Source organism: Arachis hypogaea, chromosome 14, assembly GCF_003086295.3.
Source record: "Arachis hypogaea cultivar Tifrunner chromosome 14, arahy.Tifrunner.gnm2.J5K5, whole genome shotgun sequence".
Lineage (NCBI taxonomy): Eukaryota > Viridiplantae > Streptophyta > Magnoliopsida > Fabales > Fabaceae > Arachis > Arachis hypogaea.
The window spans coordinates 8,017,233-8,042,240 of NC_092049.1; the positions used below are offsets into that span (position 1 = coordinate 8,017,233).

Sequence of the window (25,008 nt, forward strand, 5' to 3'; positions counted from 1 at the left end):
AGAGGGCCATCATCATTTTTTCCTAAACGAGAATAACGAGCCCCGATTTCCTCTGTACTGGTCGGAGGCCTCCCCCATAGATAAATATGGCCTAGATGACTTGAATGAGGTAGAGGAGGCCGTTGTTGAATTTTTTCGAGAGGCCTGGGGGAGAGATCCAATCTGGATACTAAGAAATTTCTCATTGGCCCTCCGAGTTTCGTCCAAATCGAGCTAGGTAGATTTTTTTTTTTTGGTTTATTTTGTCGCCATTTGTGATATCTTCCGACTAGCATTTATCTGGCTTGTATACTAATTATTTTTGGTCTTCCTTCCAGAAATGGTGAAGAGTGAATCGAGTGCTGCTTATCAAAAGGTACAAGAGGCGAAGAAGAAGGCCCGCACCCGAACTGATGCTGCAAAGGTCGGAGCTTCTGGCACTCCTCCTCTCCGAGATTCGGGTTTGGGGACCTCCTCCTCTCGTCCTATTCTGGTAAACCATATTCATACTTCTTCTCTTCCTCCTCCTGCTCCTGCCCCACCCGTTCAGCCCTCCACCGAGCCTGAAAAGAAGAAGCGGAAGACCTCGAAGACTGGTTCTTCCACTGCTGGGGAGGCCAACTTTGATGGTCCGAAGTTTGCAAGGAAGCACATCCTTCCTTTTAGACAAATTTTCATGGATGATGCTTCCTTGCGAAACCATCTTCAAATTCTTGCACGGGGAAAATTCGGACGGCTGGGGTCTGTACTGCCCTTCTTGACATACTCGACAAAACTCCTTTGAGTTATTTTCAAAGATCCATAGAAGACCTTCAGGGGAGAATTGTCCTGTATCAGGAAGAGGAGAATAGGCTGCAGGAGGAGAATTCCTGACTGAAGGAGGAGCTCGCTCGGTTCCAGGATAGGGGAAAAAAGCTTATGGCTCAATGTGCACTGGCTGAGGGGTTGAAGGAGAAGGCGGAGCAATATTATGTTAGGCTTTTTTCTGAGAATATTGATCTGCAGAAGCAACTAGAGTTGAATCGGGAGGCTTATCAGGACTTGGATGATTCTATTGTTGAGAGCTCGGAGGAGGCTTTTAGGGTGTTCAAGGAACAAGTCGGAGTTATCGCTCCTGACTTGGACCTTTCACCTCTCCATCCCGATAAGGTCGTTATTGATGGGGCAATTGTCTCTCCTCCTCGTCCTGAAACCGATTCTGAGCTGAAGACTCGTGGGCAGCGTATTGTTTAGTCTCCTCCTCGTGAGGTGGAGCAACAGGAAGGATTCTTGCCGAGCTTTTCTGAAGCTCCGACTTCTGCTGCCGAAGAGACCCCTCAGACCCTTCCGACTCCTGCAGCAGACCCGATTTCCACTCCTGCCAATGATTCCAATCCTCTTCTCGGTTTCCAATGATTTCCAGTTACTAGGGCCCGGCTTGTGGGCCCTTTTCAAACAATTTATTTTTATATGTTTATTTTTTGTGGTGGTTTCTGACACTTGTCCCTTAATACGGACATTAACAAAATTTATTTGTTTTCGCTGGTCCTTTTTTGAATAAGGACCTTTTAACAAAATATTTTGATTATGTATGTTTGCGGGCGTTTTTTGATGTTTGGAAAAAATAATTTTTGTTGCCTGATTTTGTATAAGGCTTTTTGCGAAAAAACCCTTTGTTGTTTTGATCTTCCCGGTTTATGAAAAAAGTTTTTCGTCATATGAATTGTTCTAAGTTAGAACTTTCCAAAAACTTTTTGTAGGAAAATTTTGAGAAAACCTTTTCTTCTATTTTTGAGGAATTTTCGTATCTCTTTTTGTGTTCCATTATTTTGACTTTACATATTCAATTTTACTTATCAAATTCTTTTCATAACTTAGGTCATTTTTGCAAGGCATTTTGTTTTTTCTCGGGCTTTCCGACTTTATGAGTCGTTAGCGATATTATTTCTGAGTTATCATGATCGTCTTTTATAACATCTTTACACCGATTTGTACCTCGTCGTTTTATCTCGTCGACCACTCAGGTCGGTCAAGGGATTTTCACGCTTTTTCAAACTTAAATCGGTGCGTTTCATAGAATAATATTACTAATGGAATTATGAAGAGATAAAATAAATGTTTATTAATTGATGGAGATAACTTTTTATAAAAGTTGTTGTTAGCTACTAAGGGATTTAAAACTTTTAACCCTTAGTCCCCACTTTGATGCCTCGTTAAAACCCCCCTTCAGGAAAACCCTTTTTTGGAAAAAAACCATGAAGTCGGGAAAAAGAGTACATCAGGGAGCGGAGTTCACTTCTAGCTATAATACCTCCTCATGTTGGAGGCATGACACGATCTAGGGAGATCGGCACCACTCAAGTCGGATACTTTGTAATATCCCTTTCCAAGGACTTCACTTATCTTATATGGCCCTTTCTAGTTTGCGGCGAGCTTTCCTTCACCTGACTTGTTTACACCAATGTTATTACGAATCAAAATCAAGTCGTCTAAAGCAAAGTTTCTACGAATGATTTTCTTGTTGTATCTACTCGTCATCCTTTGCTTGAGCGTTGCTTCCCTTATCCGGGTTTGTTCTCGGACTTCACGGAGTAGTTCGAGCTCTTCTTTATGTGCTTGAAGGTTGCCGACTTCATCATAGAACCTTACCCTTGGACTTTGCAAGTCGGAAGGGTGTTTCTCCAGTGGCAGACTGAGGTGTAGTCCGGTACGCCCATAACACTTGAGGGAGCTCCTCGGCCCAAGCCCCCTTTGCATCTTGAAGCCTTTTCTTCAATCCAACTAGTATGACTTTATTGGCTGCCTCGGCTTGTCCATTTGCTTGTGGGTGTTCAACCGAGGTGAACTGGTGCTTGATCTTTATACTGGCTACCAAGTTTCTGAATATAGAGTCGGTGAACTAGGTACCATTATCCGTGGTGATGGAATGGAGAATTCCATACCTGGTAATGATATTCTTGTAGAGGAACTTCTGACTTCTCTGAGCCGTGATGGTGGCCAAGGGCTCTGCTTCGATCCACTTCGTGAAGTAATCTACTCCCACTATGAGGTATTTTACTTGTCCAGCCGCTTGGGAAAAAGGTCCAAGTAGGTCCAGCCCCCATTTTGCAAAAGGCCATGGAGAAGTTATGCTGATAAGCTCTTCGGGGGGAGCGACATGAAAGTTAGCATGAACTTGGCATGGCTGGCATTTCTTCACGAAGTCTGTGGCATCCTTCTGCAAGGTCGGCTAGTAGAACCCGGCTCGGATAACTTTCCCGGCTAAAGACCTTGCTCCGAGATGGTTTCTGCAGATACCATTGTGCAACTCTTCTAAAACTTCTATCGTCCTTGAGGTCGGGACGCACTTCAACAATGGTGTAGATATTCCTCTTCTATAGAGGATATTTTTCACCAAGGTGTAACTTTGTGCCTCCCTTCGAATTTTCTTGGCCTCTTTTTCTTCCTTGGGTAAGATGTTGAACTTTATGTATTCAATTAATGGGGTCATCCACCCGAGGTCCAAGCCAGATACCTCTAGGACATCTTGTTTAGCCTATGTTTTCGTGACAGAGGGCTCTTGGAGAGTTTCCTGGATCAGACTTCTGTTATTTTTTCCTGGTTTGGTACTTGCTAATTTGGAGAGAGCGTCTGCTCTGCTGTTAAGATCTCGAGTTATGTGTCTGACTTCGGTCTCTGAGAATCGCCTAAGGTACTCCAAAACCAAGTACCTTTTCATATTTGGGTCTTTAGCCTGATACTCTCCATTGATTTGAGAAGTCACCACTTGAGAGTCACTGAAGACCACTACTTTGGTTGCACCGACTTCTTCTACTAACTTCAACCCGGCAATCAAGGCTTCATATTCAACCTGATTGTTAGAGGCCGGGAATTCAAATTTCAGGGAGACTTCTATTTGGGTCCCCTCTTGGTTGACCAGTATTATGCCTGCACCGCTTCTGATTTTATTGGAAGAGCCATCCACGCACAACTTCCAAGTTGTGGAGGCTTCCTCTTGATCTCCCGCGTATTCTGCCATGAAGTCGATCAGGCACTGGACTTTAATCGCTGTCCGAGTTTCATACTTTAGGTCGAAATCGGATAGTTCTATAGCCCATTGAACCATTCTATCCGCAATATTTGTTTTTAGAAGAATATACTTCATGGGCTGGTTCGTTCGAACTTTATTGTATGAGCTTGAAAATAAGGCCACAACTTTCGAGATGCCACTATTAAGGCATACACAAACTTCTCGAGTTTTTAGTACCTTAACTCAGGGCCTTGCAGAACTTTACTGGTGAAGTATACAGGATGCCGTCCGACCTCATCCTCCCGTATTAGTGCTGATGCCACAGCCTTTTTGGCTACAGACAAATACAAGACGAGTTCTTCCCTGATTTAGTACAGAAAAAAGTGGTAGGGATCTCAATGCTGATCCTGCCAAAAACCTAGAGAGAGCTGCGAGTCGGCCATTCAGCTGCTAGACTTCCCTTAAGTAGGTTGGGCTCTTCATTTCCAAGACTGCTCTATACTTATTGGGGTTAGCTACAACCCCCCTTTGTGTTAGCATCATAAATCCTAGAAATTTACCGGCCTCTACTGCAAAGGTGCACTTTGCGGGATTTAATCTCATCCCGTGCACCCTATGGTGCTGAAGACTTGTGAGAGGTCGGTCAGGAGGTTGGCTTCATCCTTAGTTTTTACTAACATGTCATCCATGTATACCTCCATTAAATTCCCAAGGTGAGGTACAAACACCTTGTTCATCAGCCTCTGGTATGTGGCTCCTGCATTTTTTAACCTGAAGGACATGACTACATAGCAGTAATTCGCTCTAGGCATGATGAAGGATGTCTTCTCTTGATCCGGTCTATACATCGGGATTTGATTATATCTCGAGTATGCATCCATAAACGACAAGTATTGATATCTCGAGTTGGAATCTACTAGGGTATCAATATTTGGAAGAGGATATGGGTCCTTTGGACACGCCTTATTTAGATTGGTGTAGTCGACGCACATCCTCCATTTGTCATTCTGCTTCTTGACTAGCGCCACGTTTGCCAGCCAGGACGGATACTTGACTTCTCTAATAAAGCCGGCCTCTAAGAGGGCTTGTATTTGTTCTTTGACCACTTGAGCCCGTTCAGGACCGAGCTTCCGTCTTCTCTATTGGACAGGTCGGGACCCTGGATATACTGACAATTTATGTGTCATGAGCTCGGTATCTATCCCAGGCATGTCGGAGGCTTTCCAAGCGAAGAGGTCGAAATTTTTTTGTAGGAGCCTTGTTAGCTTCTGCTTCAAATCTCCTATTAAAATGACTCTTATATTAGTATTTTTATATGAAAGAAGTTTGAAACAATTTGGGAGTCCAAAATCCGAGTTATGGCTCACCAAAGTTCGGCCAAAAATTAGATTTTCACAAAAATGCTCTAACCTCTATTTTCATCAACTCATCATTCAAAACCAACTTTTTATGCTCATAATCAACACCAAGATATACCATATCATAGCTCCAAAATCTATCACACCCTTACCTCAACCTTCTCAATCAAGTCAACCTTCCCCATCCCAATCAACATACACTTAGCTCATTATATATATCATTATAAACATCACACTTCAACTTCAACAATCAACCTTCACAATTCAATTCACTTTCTTCTCTCAATAATTCAACATCAAACATTCAACAATACACATATCTATCTTTATATCATAACTAATCACTCAAATGCCCATTTTTCCTTCAAATTCAAATAATTCGTCATCATACATCAATTCTCAACTTATCAACATTCGTATTCACAATTATCCATAATAAATCATCACAATTTATCAATTTTTATTAATGCCACTATCATTAGCATAAACATACATTCCAACCTATCCTATGGTCATCTAGCCTATATTTTTACGAGATATTACATATTAAATATGAGAAACCAAAACCATACCTTGGCCGATTTCTCTCTAATGCCCAAAGCTCTAAAAATGTACTCCAAACAGAATTTCCAGTAACAATAATCCAACCTCAAGCTTTTAACATCACAAACTCCATCAACATGCTTCAAATGACCCACAACTCAATCTAATACCAATTAAACATCACTCAATTAATATGGGTTTCACTATATCAAAGATTTTCACAAGGATTAGAGTTGTCTCACCTTACCAACGCGAAATTGGAGCAAGACCCAGCAATATCTCAAGATTAATTTCCTCCTAAACATCAAGATTTAACGAAATCTCAACACTAAGGCTCAAGAATTTTCGAAATTATAGGAGGAGCAGCTGGGTGATAAAATGTGACTTACCGACTAAATTGTTCGGTGGATTTTGTAGAACTTGTCGTGGTAGTATGGTCGTAAACAGTGCGGCGATCGGATCTCCGAATTGAAAGTTATGACAATTTGAAATCAAAACAAGGGTTAGGTTTTTGCTCCTTCACCCCCAAAGTTTCCCAGCGTGATTCTCATTTGGAAAAGGGAAAGAGAGCTAAGTTCTTGGTACTTTAATGGATTAGTTTGGGCCTTGGGCTCAATATGGGTCTGGTTCGCCCGATTCGATCCGTTTGGCCCAATTTTGGGCCAAATTCAATAAAGTAGTGTTAAATTTCTTATTTTAATTAGTTCTACCTCACTAAATTATAAAATTCTATTTTCTAATTTATTTTATTTATAATTAATTTATTAGCTAATTATTCACTAATTTCGTGGGTTTTACACAAGTAGCCCCCTCCCCTGCGTGTCTCTCTCTCCTTCACTGGCAGCCAACATAGCCGACGGACTCCTCCTTCCCGTTGCGCGTCCGTCGTTCCCCGCGCGTCTCTCTCTCCCTCCCTGGAAGCCAACCTGGGCATCGGTTTCAACCACAGCGGGAAAGAAGGTCAGCTCCATGCTCCCCCTTGACGCACTGCTTGGCTCACCATCCACCATAACCACGCGACGCTCACCCGCTCACTGGAGATACTTGTTGCAGGACCCCTTCTTGCATTCGTCGTGGGTTGGCACAGCAGACACCATCACCAGCGTCGCACTCTGTCCACTTGCTACTTCAATAGGTTAGTTGATGGCCAGGGTTTTAATTTTCAAAAGGGTGTTCATGAAATGTATTTAGTTGAGTGAATGGATTTTGCCTCTCCTGTACACAAAACAACCATTCACGTAACACTTAAAATAACCATCCAACTTTCTAGAGAACTGAACATCCCACTTATTTACACTTAAACCGAATCCAATAAAATAACTATCCAATTATTCATTAAAACAACCATCTGCACCAACAACAACTATCCGATTTTATAGGAAACTAAACCTCTATATCCAAAATAAAACTTTAATTCATTACCTGCTTGAATTGTTACCCAGTACAGCGCACTTGCCATCTGAAAGAATAGAATCATCAATGATTAATGAGGATAGTACAGTAAAAATTTATTCACCTATAGTAAACTCCATCCACGATTACGTGAGGGGAATACAGGGGTTGTTATTCACGATGAGACTACAATGGTGTCGGCAGGTGGCTGTGGCGGCGACGGCACGGCTGATGGCGGGTGCAGCAGAAAGGGGGAGGCACGGGGCGGCTGCGGAGGGATCCGTCACAATTACAGAAGAACAGCGGGGGGAGGGGGTTGCAACGGCGCAGGTGAAGCTGCGGCAGCGAGAGGAAAACCGGAGATTATTGGGAGGTTGTGATGAGATTAGGAGTAATTATACGTAGTATGAATAGGTTTAATTGCTAATCCTAATTTTTCAAATTTTAAAATATGAAATTAAATAATTAATTAACAATCTGATTTTTAATTATATTTTTACCTTCCTTTTTTAATCTGTTGTTCAGATTGTCATTGTTTGATGAAAATAGATAGAAGAATCAACTTAAGTCATTTTTAAAGTTTTTAGATATAATTTAGATCAATTAAAAATTAAAAAATTAAATTAAATCATAATCAAAATTCAAAAATCATTTTGAGTATTACCTCAATAAGCTTAATAATAGTATTTTTTGTCACAATAACTCGTAACCTCTAAAATCAATAAATAATATAAAACGTGATGCTAACATATATAAAGATCAGAAAAAGGTGATATATATATATATATAGTTAGCTCGTAAACAGAGGCGGAGCCACATATAACAAAAGGGGGCAATGGCCCCTCCCAAACTTCAATTTTTTTTTATAAATTGTGTACAAATTTTATTTTAGTTTCCCTTCAAAATTTTATTTTACTCTTTTTCTATTATAAGATTAATTTTTTGCCCCTCTCTCAATTTCAACCTAACTTCGTCCCTACTCCTAAACCAAAAAAAAAAAAAATCATTTAAACTGAGAAGATTAATAAAGTAAAAAAATAAAGAATTAATTATGATTAAGTTTGTGATTTTCATATGTAAGGATAATTAAACTCCTCACTTTTTTAATTAACCCATCTTCATTTATTTTGGAGAAGCTAGTTTGATCCATAGACAAATAATGCTACATTTTTCTTATTTGATAATTATGTTTAGCAATATCCTTTTTTTTTAAAAGTGAATAAAATAAGTTTTTGTATACATAACTAGCCTATTATATTATCAAGAAAAAAAGAGAATATTGGAAAACATTTTGGTTGTACCAACCTTTTGTGGATCATCTCGTGTACTAATTTGTTGTTTCTTTTAACAGCTATAATCAATTATTATGTGAATCATTGTTTCTGAATTATTTAAAGATGTGTGTGCATCCATAAATAGATATATTTCTATTGTCCATACTCCATATATAAAGGAAAACTTATCTTGTTAATCTACTAAAATGAAAAGGTACACAATACACATGCACAAATTTAATTTGTTGTTTGAATAAAGAGTTAGAGATACACAAATCTTAACATATATAATCATGTCTGTTTATTCAAAATAAATGGATACAAGCAACTACTCTGATTTTAGCAATGATGTAAAGACATCAATCTCTTCAGTTAAAAAAATGGATATATCATTAGTATTGGTTGTACCATTATGAAAAATCATTCTTTATTTACTTTGTCTAAGGGAATTTTTATTTAATATACTACAAGTGTTAATTAAAAAAAATTCTATACAGATATTTAATTACTTAAATAATTATTTATAGATAAATTTTATCCAATATTCTCTAAAATAGTTTATAATTTATTCTCTATAATATGTCACTTTTTAATTGAATGATATCTTAATCATAATAGAATTATTTTATAATTAAATTATTATTTAAAATAAATTATTATATAATTTTTTAAAATATTAATAACCAAATAGATCACCATCACATTTGCACCGTACTCCACTACTTTTCTCAAAGTTTGATAATCGGTGCAGTACGATTTAAAAGAAATTCTATTTTTAAAATTTTAGTGTAATTCATTTGTAATAAGCTACTGAAATTAACAGCAGCATTCATATTCAGTGGCACATTAATCACAAACTTATACTCATTCATGGAGTAGTTTTTGCACTTCAACACCTTCTTATAAAAAATCACAAATAAATAATGAATAACATTTTTAGCATAATCTACTTCATATATGGTGTAATTTATTAGTTTTGTTTATATAATTTAATTAAAGTTAATTTTTCATTGATAAAATTAATTAATTATAAGTGGCAAGACTGAGATTGAGATAGATAGTTAAAGATGGTGGTGTTGTTTAGAAAGACGAGAGTAGAATTTTTTTTTTCAAGAAGAATAATTTGGAGAAAAGAGGAGTTTGGTTATTAATATTTTAAAAAGATTTAATTATTTTGTTGGTTTTTATAGTTTGGCGAAATTTTTAATTAAATTTTTATACTTTTTTTTCTTTTAATTTGGTCCTTGTACCAATTTTTTTTAATTAGGTCTCTTTTGACAGTAATTGATTTAATTGTATAGGAACCTAACTAAAAAAAAATTGGTACATAGACCCAAATAAAAAGAAAAAAAAATATAGGGATCTAATTAAAAAAAATTGGTGTAAAGACTCAATTAAAAGGGAAAAAAATATAGGGACCTAATTAAAAATTTTGCAAAACTATAGGGACCAACAGAATAATTAAACCTAAAATTATATAATCATCTATTTTAAATAATAATTTAGTTATAAAATATTCCTATTATGATTAAGATATCATCCAATAAAAAATTGATATGTCATAGAGAATAAATTATATGTTATTTTAGAAAGAATTAAGTAGAATTCACCTTATTTAAATGGTTAACTAAATATATAAATCAAATAATCATATGATTTTTTTATGTTATTAATGCATTTATTTTAATAGTACTTGGATCAATACGTATTATAAATATTTGTGATATGAAGGATTTAACTAGTATTTAAAAACGAAGATATTTGGTAACCAAAACAAATTAACTAAAACAACTACAATTTGTCTTATTTAATATTCATTAATTTTAGCAACAATTAATAAAAGATAAATAAGACAAATTTTTGAATTATTTTTTTTTGTCTTTCTAGCATTATTAATTTAGAAATTACTAGTTTATATTTTTAGAATGTTCAATTTAATTTGATGTATTTTGACTTTATTTATTTAGTTACTAAATTGTGCTTTATATTTGTGGACTTAGGATTTTTTTTTTTTTTAACTTAATAAGAGATTATAAATACTTTTTAAATTATGTACTAGTCATTAGTGATTAGAGGTGTAAATAAAATTCCTCCTTTTAGATTTTCTGATAAAATCATGATGTGGATAGTTGGATGAGTCCCTCTCTTATTGTATCAATAAATTCGATAAAAAAAATTGAATAAGTTTTTTTTATTCAATTTTTAAATTATGATATGAAATATGAACCAGATTGAAGAATTTTTTTTTATTGTATCAAAAAATTAGATAAAACATAAAATAACTCTTTGTGTTTAATTTCCATCGATTATTTTTATTTTCAATTTGAATGTATTTTTTTTATTCCCTTTGACTTCTTGTCCTTTTTTTTTCTTTATCATGGATATTATGTAAATTATATAGCTAAATGTATATACAGAATTGTGAAAGTTTTGAATTAAGAGAAGTGTAGGGGTATATTATTGTAAACTATGGTAGGGTTCGCCCCAGATGCAATTGCAAGATAGGGGAGGAATATGAGTAGTATTCCTTAGCCAAAATATAACACGCTTCTTCTGCCTTTATTTGATTGTGTTATTTTTTAGGGTAAAGTACTAAATTGGTCCCTAGGTTTGGGCGTAATTCTGTTTTGCTCCTTAAGGTTTAAAGTGTTCTATTTGAATCCAAAAAAGTTTCATTTAGCATTAATTTAGTCTCACAGTGAGGTCAAAATTAAATAATTAACAAAATATCCTACATAACAACAGTACAAGAACAAAATCGATAATTTGGAGAACAAGTACAAGCTCCAGAGGCATAAAATCAACTATTGATACATCAATACATTTATTTATTATTTTTTTTATAATATAAATAAAATATTTTCTATAAAACTAAAGAAAATGATAAATAAATGTATTGATGCATCAATGGTTGATTTTGTGCCTCTAGAGCTTGTACTTGTTCTCCAAATTATTGATTTTGTTCTTGAACTGTTGTTATGTAGGACATTTTGTTAATTATTTAATTTTGACCTCACTGTGGGACTAAATTGATGCTAAATGAAACTTTTTTGGATTCAAATAGAACACTTTAAACCTTAAGGACTAAAACAGAATTACGCCCAAACGGACCAATTCAGTACTTTACCCTATTTTTTATTTGGTTTAGGGTTGAATCAAGATTTGTCTTTTCTTCTTAAAATCCAAATAATAAGCATATCATGTGTACCAAAAAGAGGCATCTTAATTATTTTTCTTTATCTACTAGTAGCACCTGTGTTTTTATTATTTGGCATGTATGTTGGCAAGTCAAAATTCCATGTCATTATATTATAAGAATTTGGATCGACTAAATTTTGAATTTAATTTTAGAGGATAAATATAATTTATTATCATTTATTTTATAGGTGGAATTAAGAGAATATATAAGAGATTTTATTTTATCCTCTAAAGTAAAAATCTAAAATTTAGAGGATCTAAATTCATATTATAATGTTAATAATTTATCTTTTTTTTTTATTACTATTTTAAGTTTTTCTAATTGTCACGGAATAAATTCTATGGTGCCTATAATTTGATATAATTTGATGTCTAACTTTAGCCTAACTTATTTTTTATAATAACTTTTGAATATTTAATACTTATTTATTTTTATATTTTTAAAATTAAATATTAATTTTTAACTCTTTTTGATAAATTAAACAAACACTTTTTTAAGTACCATAGCAATCACCTTTTAATTATGAGTTAGTGAAAATTGACAAGCAAGTTGTTGATGATATTTTTTTCCCTTCTAGCCAATGAGTGAATGATAGATATCTCAAACCATCAGGCCATTAGAGAAATGTATGCTATACACAGTATACATTGTCAGAATCAAAGTTTTGTAGCATGTAGTAATTAAAATCTAATGGTAACTCACTAACTCTTTTATCCAGTAATATTAACAATATAATGTCATTCTAGTAATAAAATAAAATTATGATTGTTTATAGTTTTTTTTTATCCAGGAGGAAGAGGAAAATCTAATTGCATGCTGTCATGCACAACAAGGATTTTGTTATTTAGAGTGAGTTTGAAAAGTTTTTTAAGGTGAAAAAAGAATTTTATTTTATTGAGAAAGAAATTAATTTTTATATAGAATTTAATTTTATGATTTGAAATAAATTTAATATATTGATAGAATTGAATTCAATTTTTTATGAGTAGAATTTTCTTCTTTTATAGCTTTAATTTATTCTTGAAAAATTATTTTTATTAAATATTTATTTATAAATAAAGATATTTTTGTTATTTTAAATATTAAACTTGTATGTTGCGAGAATTGATTTAAAAATAGATCTCTCTTTAGTCTGATTTATAAATGATAAATATATTAGAATTGAAATTCTCGAAAAAATTAAAAGAATTTATTTTTATGTATTTAAAAAAAAGAATTCTATTCTTGTATGAATTTTGATTTTGGACACTCCAAATAAACTCTTAGAGTACGGATGCACTCAGGGACGGAATTACGGGCGAGTGGAGCCCTCGGGCACCCGCAACTTTTTTAAAAAAGATTAATAGTAATAAGTTATTAAGTACAATTTAATTTTTTAAAAATTTATTTAGTATTTAGTCTAATATAAATAAAAATTCAGTCTAACTTAAATATTGATAATTTCTAATATCTAAAAAGTAAATAACAATATTAAAAAAATATGAAAAGATATTATTACTAATATTTTTAATTAAATAAAATTTTTCAATTCCCATAAAGTAGATTTTTTTCTTCTTGTGAGCGTCCTTCTTGATTTATTTGGTATTAATTTTTTCTGTTTCAACTACTATAACTGAGAGTTCTTTTTCAGCTATGAATATTGTGAAGAATAATTCAAAAACAAAATGAAAGATAAATTTCTTGCTAATTGTCTTTTAATTATATTGAAAAGAAAATTACAGAAAATTTGACACAAATTCTATTATCGATGAATTTTATGAAATGAGGAATCGACCACTTTGTTAATAAATATATTTTTTGTACTTTAAAATATATTCTCTATCAGTATATTTTTGTAATGCATTTTACATTATATAATTTTTTACATAATTTTTTAATATTATATATATTATTGGCTCCCATAATACTATTTCTGAATCCGTCCTTAGATTTACTAACAATAGATTAAAAATCAATATTTTAAGATATTATAGAATAAGAATAATTAATTGATTAAACATGAAATGAAAGAACTAAAATCTAATTAAATTATGCAATTTATGCTATTGTTATTATTATTATTATTATTATTTGGTTGTTATATTTTTTTATCAGATTGGGTTGGACAATCTCCAATCTTATATATTACAGCATCACAATACTCATACACATTACACACTCACACCACAATATTAAATATTTTTATCTATTATTGACCTCAGCCAACTCTCAAACCCAAATACATTTATTACAAGACAAAGAATTTCACCATTAAAGCTGATGTGCAAATTGTTACATACATTTTTTTTTTTTTGGACTTGAAATAGTTACATGAATAAAAATATTATTAGCATTTTTTTTGGGTCTTGTAAGCAAAGTCTTGGATAAAAATTTTGCTGTTCCACAAGAGGATCAAAAGAAAGAGAGATTATGACTAAAAAAAGAAAGAAAGAGAGAAGCAGAATCAGCTACTAAGGATTTTGGGCTTTTATTGTAGGCCATCCTTTTAGGTAGGTCCATCAAAAGCCCATTATTGTATTGGATTCACCATCCAAATAAAGCCCATTATTTATCTTTCTTTCAAAAAATCCAACCTAGGTTAGAACTGATCTCCCTAAAAAAGGTGAATAGAACCAAAAATTATATTTTTATTTTTATTTTTATTTCTAAGGCATAGATCATATTTTAAAATAGCATAGATTTGATAATTTTAGAGTAGACAACTATTCTTATCCATGAAAATTTAGAACAAAAGATTATTTATAAACAAATAAAATTAACTTTGTACGTATTTAAGATGGTGCATACAATAAAACTATGTAGTCGTTAATAAATGTATCAATGTTTGAAATTTGTACATATATATTGAAATGATAATTTACTCCTTAAATCAAGTTGTGTACCTCAACGAAAACATTAGAAACAAATAACAAGATAGATTGTGTTTGCAGGAGTAGCAGATGGATGATGATGTATGTTAATTTCTCTTATTGGAAATCCACATCAGATTTCAGCATCAGCTTTTGTTGTTCTATATCTGGTTGCTTCTGCTCTTATCGCATGCCTCTTTGAAAACCTGCTTCCCCTTCTCTCAGCTTTCATTTTTCACCAGTATATACTGTATATATTTTTTAAAATATTGATCAAATTTTAGGGCTAATTTTTTTTATATGAAAAAATATTGGTATTTTTATTAAAAATAAATTATCTAATGTAATTATATGTAAGTAAATTTTGTAGGTAGAGAGTCAACACGTATTATCCTGACAATACGTCGGGTGCGTTGGACTCATTTTTTATACTTTCATAATACTATAATATACTTCAAATATTAATATTCAACCAAAATATTATTTTTATTTTATATTAAAAATAATTTCTGAAATTTCAGCGTCTGTTATTGAATTTTATGAAATTTTTTTAAAATTTTAGAAATGCTCGCGTATTACTTAAATTAAATATGTGTGACTGTCATATGATCATATGATAGGATGTGAAGAAAATCAACCCAAGGATTTTAATTCGAGATCAAATCAGAAGTATACGTGGCACCACTCATTGAGGAAGGAGCATTATATATAGCTATTTAGCTATAGCCACATGGACCCATTTTTTACCCCCAAAATAAATTGAGACGAAATTAAAGTGAGAATCTTGAACACGTGACTAAGTTTAAAAGACATGGAAAAAAAAAATGAACACTAAATTGTTTTATCAATTAAAATAAAAATTCATGTCACAAAACATGGCACATGTTTGAGTGATTTACTTGGTAGCTAGCTAGTCTATTTCTCTCAAATTGTGTTGGGAGTTGGGACCTATCTACCATATTCCCCTTTTTTATTTTGATATATATATTTTTTTGATATTTTTTAACAATGTAAAAAGATAGTTTTTTTTTTATGAATATCACAATCTAACTTTAGATTTGTGAAAAAAAATTATTTTACCATAAATCGAATCCTCTCTAATTTGTAAGGGTTCGATTTGAGAATCTTTAAAAATTTAAACTTATTTTGCAACAATTCTAAACCTCTAATTTTTGTTAATTTTTTTTCATGTAAATCTGAAACTCAAATTTAAAAGTTTAAATTAAAATAAAAATTAATATTCATAATAAATTAAAACATTTAATTTTTCCGTTTTTTAATTTGAATATGGAAGTAAAAGTGGTGTTGAACTCAAATATGGGGAATACAGTGCTTCACAGCCATGTGGTGTCAGTAGAACAACTCGGAGGGTCCAAGTTGTGTTGGATATTCCATTTTGTGAAAAAATTGACAACAACAAACAACTTGGAGGATCCGTTTTCTAACTTCCGAAATTCATATTTGCCCAACCACAAGTCGGACCATGCAATTTCTTAAGCAAAATTTTAAAATCAAACAACTCGCATGGTCCAATTTATGTACTCTGAATTTTTTTCACTTTTAAACACAAATCGCCTCCGATTTGTGTACTCCCACCATTTTAAAAAACACCAAAAATTACCATGTTAAAATATATAACTTATTTTGCTTCCCTATCAAAATTCTTTTAGCCTAATTTTTTCAATAACAATAAATAATACAATTAAAAGTTCCATTACCAAAAAAACCAGCCACCATATTTGCAATTCCATTATGCCATGACATATGAATGCGGATTTGTGGTGTGAGAGAAAGAAATATATATATATAGGAAATAGCAGATTTTAATAATTTTAGCTATTAATTAATTAATATAAATATTAAATTATTTTTAATATATAAATTTTATTAATTTATATGTATAAATTAAAAATAAATATATGTATAAATTATATTAATTTATATGAACAAATTTTATATATTTTATGTGTATAAATTTTTATAAATATAAATATAAAAATTATTATTAATTAAATATTAATTTAAAATAATAATATTTATTAATGGTGTAATATTATTGATAAAAAATATGTATTATTTATAATTTTCTTAGTTTATATATTAATACTTAGTTAAGCTATAATACAAAATTTACTTCTCATAAATCTCAAACTTGATTAAATAATAAATTAAAATAATTTATCACCATTAAATATAAAAATACTCAATTAAGAAGTCGTGAATTCCAATCTTCTTAACTTTGGTAAAATAAATAAATAAATAAATAAAATATGAGAATACAGAACATTCTAGTATCTATATGTTGGGAGCATTACTACTACACAGTATCTATATCTATTCTACGGCCTAGCTACATGTGACTATGTAAGTCACTCTAACACACAATTTAGTTTTTTATATTTTATAAAATAATGAAGAATCTCATGATCTCATATATTTGGCTCATTTTTTTTATATTGGAGTGATGAATGTGTTGTGCTGAGTTATGTTATTATAGTGGTGTTTAATATTAATGTGGGACAGAATTTTTTGACATGCTAAGCTCACAAAACGAACCATGCAAATTGTATGAAAAGGAAAATAATAGAGACAAATTGAATAGTCCGATTTGCATAGAAAAAAATTTGAATTTTGGATATAGTAAATCGGACTGTCTGTTCTGTTTTTTTTTTTAATGTAGACCGTTCGATTTGTAATAGAAATTTCGGACCATCCGATTTGTTCTTACCTGATCTCACACTGTTGTAAAATTCACACACTCTCTATATATATATACATGTCCTATCCTAATCCCTTCTCTATAGTAAAAACAAAAAGCGCATATATTTATCTGAAAAAAAAATTAATACAATAAAAAAGAGGAAAAAGGAAAATAATAAATAATAGATAAATAAAAAGAAGAAATTAGTTTATCCCATGAAATAAATATAAACAATGTTATCTAGTAGTTTCGTATGCTGAGTCAGGTATGATGTGGCACTGGCACATACATCATGATACAAATTACTCTACGTAACTTTTTTATGGTTATTTAGTCAATTAGTCTAACTTCAATTAAATCAATTTATTACAAGTTTCCTGTATATTTGACTCCAATCCAAGAGACTTTAGTACTCCTTTCGGTTTTAATTAAATATATATTTTTTCCTTTTTATGTAAATTAGAAAAAAAACTAAAATATATTAAAATAATAAAAGTTAAAAATAAGTTATAAAATTACTTTAAATAATAATAATATTCTTTTAAATTGTTTATTATTTTTAAGATATATAATAAATTTGTCATTAATAAAAAGTTTTAAATTTTTTTATTTAATAAATATAAAATAAATCTATTAAAAATTTAAATTTTTTATATTTTTAATAAAATAATTTTTAATTTATAATATTAATCTATACCCTTAAAATACATGATAGATAAACTCTTTATAAAAAAAAACAAAGAGAAATAAGCAATTAAAACGAAGAATAATAAATTAAGGGGTGGTACATCCAATGATGTAGAGCAATGTACCATTTTTTTTTATATCACTTATATATATTTTTAGAAAAATTCTTAGAATTAGTAATTTTTAATATTTTTAATTATTATTTAATCAATATAAATATTAAATTATTTTTAATAAATAAATTTTATTAATTTATATATACAAATTCTAAAAAATATAAATACAAATTGTATTGATTTATTTATATAAAATTATGGTAAATATAAATATAAATTATATATTTTTATGTGTAAATTATTATTGATTAAATATTGATAACAAATAATAATACTTATTGACCATATAGTATTATTATTCTTAATTCTAATGTAAAAATTAATTAATAAAAACAAAAAATTATTTTTTATATAATGGAAAAAAATTATAAAAAGATTATGTAAAATAAATAATTGAAATATTATTTCTCAATAAGTTGGTCCACCTCAGATTTTTGAGAATCCCACCCACCACCTTACATAAATGTTTTCTTCTCTAAGATCCAAGCCACTAACAACACACACAGAGAGCAAAGTTCAAAAATAAAAAACAAGACCCAACTTCAATTACTACTATCCCTAGCTTCCATTATAATAATAATATCTCTTCTTAGTTGCAAATAGTTTTGAAGCAGAACCACAGAAATGGGTGAAGTAAGAATTCTCCTTACACTCTACTTTCATTCATTTTGTTTCTTTCTTTTTTTCTATTTCTTTATTTGGTACATGCATTTAAATTAAATGAGGTTTTGTGTTTTGGTGTTATAGGAGAAGAAGAAGGAGGAGGAGGAGGAAAAGAAAGAAGAGAGGAAAAAAGAGGAAGAGGAGAAGAAGAAGGAAGAAAAGAAGGAAGAAGAGTCTCCAGCAGAAGAAATAGTACTTAAGGTTGATATGCATTGTGAAGCTTGTGCAAGGAAAGTTGCAAAAGCATTGAAAGGCTTTCAAGGTCACTCATTTTCTTCTTCTTCTTTTTTTAAAAAAAATAAATATTTAATCCTATATTGCAATTATAAGCAACAATATTTGAATTCAGTTATTTCTTTATTAATGGGTTTGTGTCAGCTTGCTAGTACTCTTTTTTCACAGTTGTATGTTTCTTTTTTACCTCTTTCTTTAATTTACTTGTTAAGAGGGGATCTACTTTCCATTATTGATTTTGAATTTCACAACATAAATGGTGAAATAAGTTTGTCATGTGTGCTTTATTCTGAACTTTTTACAGGTCAATTTTCACATGTTTTATTCATTCAAATAAAGACAATGTTCATCATTGCATTTAGATTCATACAAAGGAATGATCAAAGGATATCCATATCTAAAGATTAAGCTAAGGTGGTGGAAAAGATCAATGATAGTAAAAAAAAAAAAAAAAAAGAAAGAAAGTAGTATCTTATATTATAAATGCTTTACTGATTTGAATTTTGAAAAAAGAAACATTACTCATCTTTTTCTAGAATTTCAATTAAATTAAATCAAATTAGTTGTCTCAAAATAAAATAGAAAAAAAATTAATTTAAAAAAAAATACTGTTTTTTTCAGTAGTTTTAGTCATTATTTTCAAACATTTCAAGAATGATTGAAATTAACGATTAAAATTACTGGAACACCGATATTTCTAAAATATTTGTAATGTTTGGAGAAAACAGGAGTGGAGGAGGTGAGTGCAGATAGCAAGGGGAGCAAAGTGGTGGTGAAAGGAAAGGAAGCAGACCCCATGAAAGTGGTTGAGAGGCTTCAAAAGAAAAGTGGTAAAAAAGTGGAGCTCATTTCACCTTTGCCTAAACCTCAACAAGAAGAACAGGGAAAAAAGGAAGAACCACCCAAAAAAGAAGAACCTCAGCAGCCACCTCAAGAGAACAAAGATCAGGTACTTCAATTTATTCATTCTCTTTGTCACCTACTAACCTTTCTTTATGATGCTAACATTGTTACAAAAATATGTGTTATGATTATCAATTGAATTTTTTCAATAAAAAATATTTAAAATTTAATTTTTTTATTTTAAATATATTTGTTATGTATTTATTTAAAAATTAATTCTTTATTAATAATATTTTTAAGTCAGATATTAGCTAAATGCTAATTATTATATAAATAATTATATTAAGTGTACACTAAAATTAGTTATTAAATTTTAATGTAATAATAATGTAAAAGAGTTTTACACGTCCATCTGATTATATATCATCATGTTAGAAAAATATAACTATTTTTAACAATCAACAAGTGAATGATCATCTAAAAGAACAAATATGATTGAATGACAATGTAAAATGGTTTATTCTATTAGTGCATTAAAATTTAACTCTTAAAATCAACTATTAGTATGGTTGAAATATGAAATATTTATTAAAAAGAAAAGTATAGGACACCAATAGATTATCTGCCAATTTATTGTCAACAATAATTAATTATTATATTTTAAACACATGTATAAAAAGATACATATAAAAAATACCTTTATAAAGACACTTCTATTAGACTTGGTCATAAAAAAGATATTTTTATTAGACATATCCACAAAAACACTTTTATTAAACACAGTTATAAATAAGAGTTGGCAGAAGTCGGAAGAAATGTTGGTAAGGTAGCGGAATTGTTATTAAAAATGAGTTAAACTAAGAATAAAAGTAACAAGATCCAACAAATTAAATGGGATATAGAGGTACATTACTAGAACATCACTTATTGTATGGATGCAAATAGAGAAATTGAGTGAGCATGGGGCATGACATAGTAATGAAATGACGATATAGTCCTTTAATTGTGTTTGAATGGAGGATGCTGGCATGAAAGTAACGAAACAGAGTCAGGAAAAATATGATGGCAATCCAATAAAGGCACATGTAACGAGGCCCAAATTATGGTGACAATTAAGAAGCCTTTGACCCTACCACACACCCTTCTTATGTACGGGGTCACGGGCTCTTAGAGAGTTAGAGTTTTACCGTCCCACATTTTTCACACCATTTGATATAAGTGTATAGCTAATGTAACTAATGTTAAATACTATATGTATATATAAAAAGTATGCTTCAAACATGAGCATGTGATGTGGGGAAGGTGAAGCTCTGAATCATGTTCATACATTGGATATGAAATCAGCATGGTCCCTCCTCCCTCTTTGGTCTTTTTTTTTTGTGTACAATCTTGGCCCCATTTCTTCTTTGAATGTGTTGTCACACTACACTTCCATACACCAATAGTAACACCACTCACTTTCTCCTCCTTATTATACGCTAAAATATTAACTAAAATATTGACACACTACCATTTCTCCAACATTCCTTTTGGTTATGGTACATTTTATTTTGATAATGTATGTTATGATAAATCAAATTTCATATTATTTCAGCCCCCTCCAGTGGTAACAATAGTCCTCAAAGTGCGTATGCATTGTGAAGCATGTGCTCAAGGTATACAAAAGCGTATCCGTAAGATTCAAGGTAACAATATTAATTCACTACTTTATGTCTTTCTATATACTTTTTATTTTTATTAATAATCATAATCTATGGCACTAATGTCGTCTCTTTAGATGTTTTACCGCACAATCTTTTGACTGAAAAAAAAAAAAAAAAACCTTTGATTTGATCATTATTCATCACTTTTATGGGATCTCGAGGAACATACCAACCCTAGAGGCCTAGATTCATGTATAGTAACTAGTAGATTTCATTTCAATCATCTTTCTATGATCATTCAAAGAGCACTTTCTAGAAATTCATAAAACCGTCTATCAAAAAGGGTCTTTACATTCACAATAATAGTAAAAAATAAATTATAATAACTCACATATTATTTTATTATATCTAATTCAATCTTAATTGAATCTTTAAATTTTTAAAACCTTTAACTTTATTAATTCAATAATCGGTTTGATTTTCAGACGGTTTTATTTGAGTTGTTTCTTATTTTTTATATAATAATAAGAATTTAATTTTAATGTACAGTCAGTGTAAAATCGTTTTACTCATACAAAAATAATTACTTTTTACATGACCGCGTGAATGGTCATCGTCATCAAAAGAGAACAATTGTGATTACATAATGCCGTGTTATACGTGCATTCAATCACATAATGTCGTATTAACAAAAATAATTATTTTTTACGTTGACTGCGTAAATAGTCATAAAAAATAACGGTTGTAATTACACAACTGTATAAAACGTTTTACACCCAGTCAATGTAAACGAAGATGTGTTACTTCTCTTTATAGGTAGGTATAGAGAAAGTGAAGTAATTGAGAATTGTATTTTGTAAGTGCAGGAGTTGAGTCGGTGGAAACAGAATTAGGAAAAGATCAAGTGATAGTAAAGGGTGTGATTGAAGCTGCAAAGCTTGTTGATGAAGTGTACAAGAGGACCAAGAAGCATGCTTCTGTTGTGAAGACTGAAGACGAGGAAAAGAAGGAAGAAGAGAAGAAAGAGGAGGAGAAGAAAAAAGAAGAGAAAGAAGAACAAGAGAAAAAAGAAGGTGAAGGAGAAGGAAAGAAAGGAGAAGAAGATGATGATGATGATCATAATAAGTTTGACATCAAGAGGAGTGAATATTGGCCATCAAGATCCTTTGTTGACTATGCATATGATCCTCAAATTTTCAGTGATGAGAACCCAAATGCATGTTCTGTAATGTAGACAAAGTTTGGTTTTTCTTTCTCTACTATTTGTATGTATGTATTTTTAGGCATCATGTTTTTAGAGCTATGGTCATCAATAACATTATATAATATATAATGTAATGTCAGTTGTTGAAAATTATGGACCTTTAGCTAAATGTATGTGTTTAACAATTAACATGTATCACTGAATTTTGGCCTATGATTTCTGCACTTAAAATTTTACTTTATTTTTTTAGTGGTTAGGTTTACTTTGAGAATCCCACTTCACCTGCATCTTCCAACTTTAGAATTTGTTCGGGCATTTAGCAGTAGCCATTTTAAGTATTCATAGGCTGCAAATACTTCTGTATGAAGCAAATGAAGTTCTGATCATATTTAATAGAGAACTCATTATCACTCCTATTTTGGTAATGTCACTTATGTTTTATACATAAATTTATGTAAATATGCAATGTAAAAAATTATGTATAAAGTATGTGTGGAGTGACATTATAAAAAATAGGATAAAATATACTTTTTGTCCCTTAAATTTGGCAAAAAATTCAAAAATACCTTAAGTTTTATTTTGTTTCAATTTTGTTCCAAAAGTTTTCAATTTGCATCAAATATACTCCCGACAGCTAAATTTTCAAAAAATTTAAGACCAATCTAACAATAATGCATGAAAATGATGCTTGATTTACTTGTGTTGAGGGTTGTTCTTATGAAATTGTTGTTGAATTGATCTTAAATTTTTTGAAAAATTAGCTGCCAAAAGTATATTTGATGCAAATCGAAAAGGACAAAATTGAAACAAAATAAAATTTAGGGGTATTTTTGGAATTTTTATCAAACTTCAAGGACAAAAAGTATACTTTACCCTAAAAAATAAGAGCGACAATATTATTGTTTTATTTAATTATATATATATAATCGTGTTGTTTAATTATGTTAGTTGGAAGTTTTGATATTTTCTTCTATCTTTTTTTTTCCTACTTTGTTTTGTTTGAGAAATCAGCAATGGAAAAATAAAAAATAAAATTATTTTTAGGGCTCAACAACATTGTTTTTAAGATTTTAGAGATAAAACAGAATAAAAAAAAAAATGTCTCTTGGTCCTAAGTCTAAAAATGTATATAAAAAAAATATTAAATTTATAACATAGAACATAATGTCTTATACTTGTCTTCAAATCTAAACACATTTTTGTGTCTCTTTTTATTTGTATTTGCTAAATAAAATTTAGACTAATAATGTAGTGGAGCACGTTTAAGGGTGTGGCATGTGCAATAATTTGGACCACAAGGGCATTGAGGAACAATATTTGATAATGGAAAATGAAAGTTGCTTGGTATATATAGTGGGGACAAACACATGCTTACATACAGAAGAAGAAAACAAAGGGTGGAGGAGGTTTGATTATTAGGGTTTATAAACAGAGAGATAGATATTGGAGTAGTGGTACCATATACCAAAAGATGAATCTTGAATAGTGCTAAAGGCAAATTTAGGCCTTGTGTACATCTCATTGTACTTTGTGTCTAACCAACTTGAATCATTAAAGAGCCACTCACTACTTCAGATCCCTTATTCCAGATCTTCATTCAAAAATTTCTAGCTAGTGCTTCAGATTTTTCTACTTTCTAATGATGCCATGGATTTGGAATATCATTATTAAATGATTTGACTAGATAGTAAAAAATTTTGGAGGGAAAAAAAATAAAAAAAATAAAAAAACTAGTGACTAGCTTATATAATTTTTTTTTTTGTTGCTCATGGTATCTCCTAGCCCGACAAGCCAATGACTAATCCGTTGAGAATCGGAGCTTCATTTAAGGGTCTGCCGCTGGCCAATGGGTTGCTGCATGCACAAGGTGGGATTCAAACCCCTAACACTTTCTTAAGCGGACGAGTGAGCTGACCACTCGACCAACCCAAGTTGGTTAGTGACTAGCTTATATTTCATTGCATGATAATTTGTTGATAAGACACCATATGAGATAACTATGCCTTTCTTTGCAAAAAAACATTTATGAATGTAAGTTGTGTATTGTGGACAATTCAAGTTAATTCATTATGAAATGAATGACTAATCTTGATGACAATGCATTGATGCATTGAAAGTGAAACTACATGAATGCTTGAATTAGCTTTGCTGTCAGCTCCACTTCTATCAACAATTTATGGAGATTCATAGATCATGGTTGTTTTGACCTACCTATAATTATAAAGTAAGAGATGTTCACTATGATAAATGATGAATTTTTAAAGGGGGTAAATTTATGGGGTTTTTTTCATTTTATAACTTCTATTCCAATGGAAGGGGAAACAGATTCATTGTT

The 25,008-nt window shown here is 30.8% G+C and overlaps 2 protein-coding genes across 2 annotated transcripts; one reads left to right on the forward strand and one right to left on the reverse strand.

Annotated features, from left to right (window-relative positions):
* Positions 1 to 3,493: 3,493 nt before the first annotated feature.
* On the reverse strand, positions 3,494 to 4,063 carry LOC140178454 (uncharacterized). Its single transcript, XM_072215537.1, has one exon. It carries the CDS (start codon positions 4,061 to 4,063, stop codon positions 3,494 to 3,496), a length of 570 nt encoding a protein of 189 aa, XP_072071638.1.
* Positions 4,064 to 18,504: 14,441 nt separating this feature from the next.
* On the forward strand, positions 18,505 to 22,886 carry LOC112741330 (heavy metal-associated isoprenylated plant protein 7). Its single transcript, XM_025790265.2, has 5 exons — positions 18,505 to 18,719; positions 18,834 to 19,011; positions 19,712 to 19,932; positions 21,421 to 21,511; positions 22,336 to 22,886. Exons 1-5 carry the CDS (start codon positions 18,711 to 18,713, stop codon positions 22,701 to 22,703), a joined length of 867 nt encoding a protein of 288 aa, XP_025646050.1. The 5' UTR covers positions 18,505 to 18,710; the 3' UTR covers positions 22,704 to 22,886.
* The last annotated feature ends 2,122 nt before the right edge of the window (positions 22,887 to 25,008 follow it).

What these genes read in the sequence shown, in the direction of transcription:
- LOC140178454 (XM_072215537.1), bottom strand. Translation starts at nt 4,063, where the DNA reads ATGGTTCAATGGGCTATAGAACTATCCGATTTCGACCTAAAGTATGAA.
- LOC112741330 (XM_025790265.2), top strand. An exon ending in AGCATTGAAAGGCTTTCAAG is followed by an intron (nt 19,012 to 19,711) that starts GTCACTCATTTT and finishes TGGAGAAAACAG; the next exon opens with GAGTGGAGGAGGTGAGTGCA. An exon ending in GCGTATCCGTAAGATTCAAG is followed by an intron (nt 21,512 to 22,335) that starts GTAACAATATTA and finishes TTGTAAGTGCAG; the next exon opens with GAGTTGAGTCGGTGGAAACA.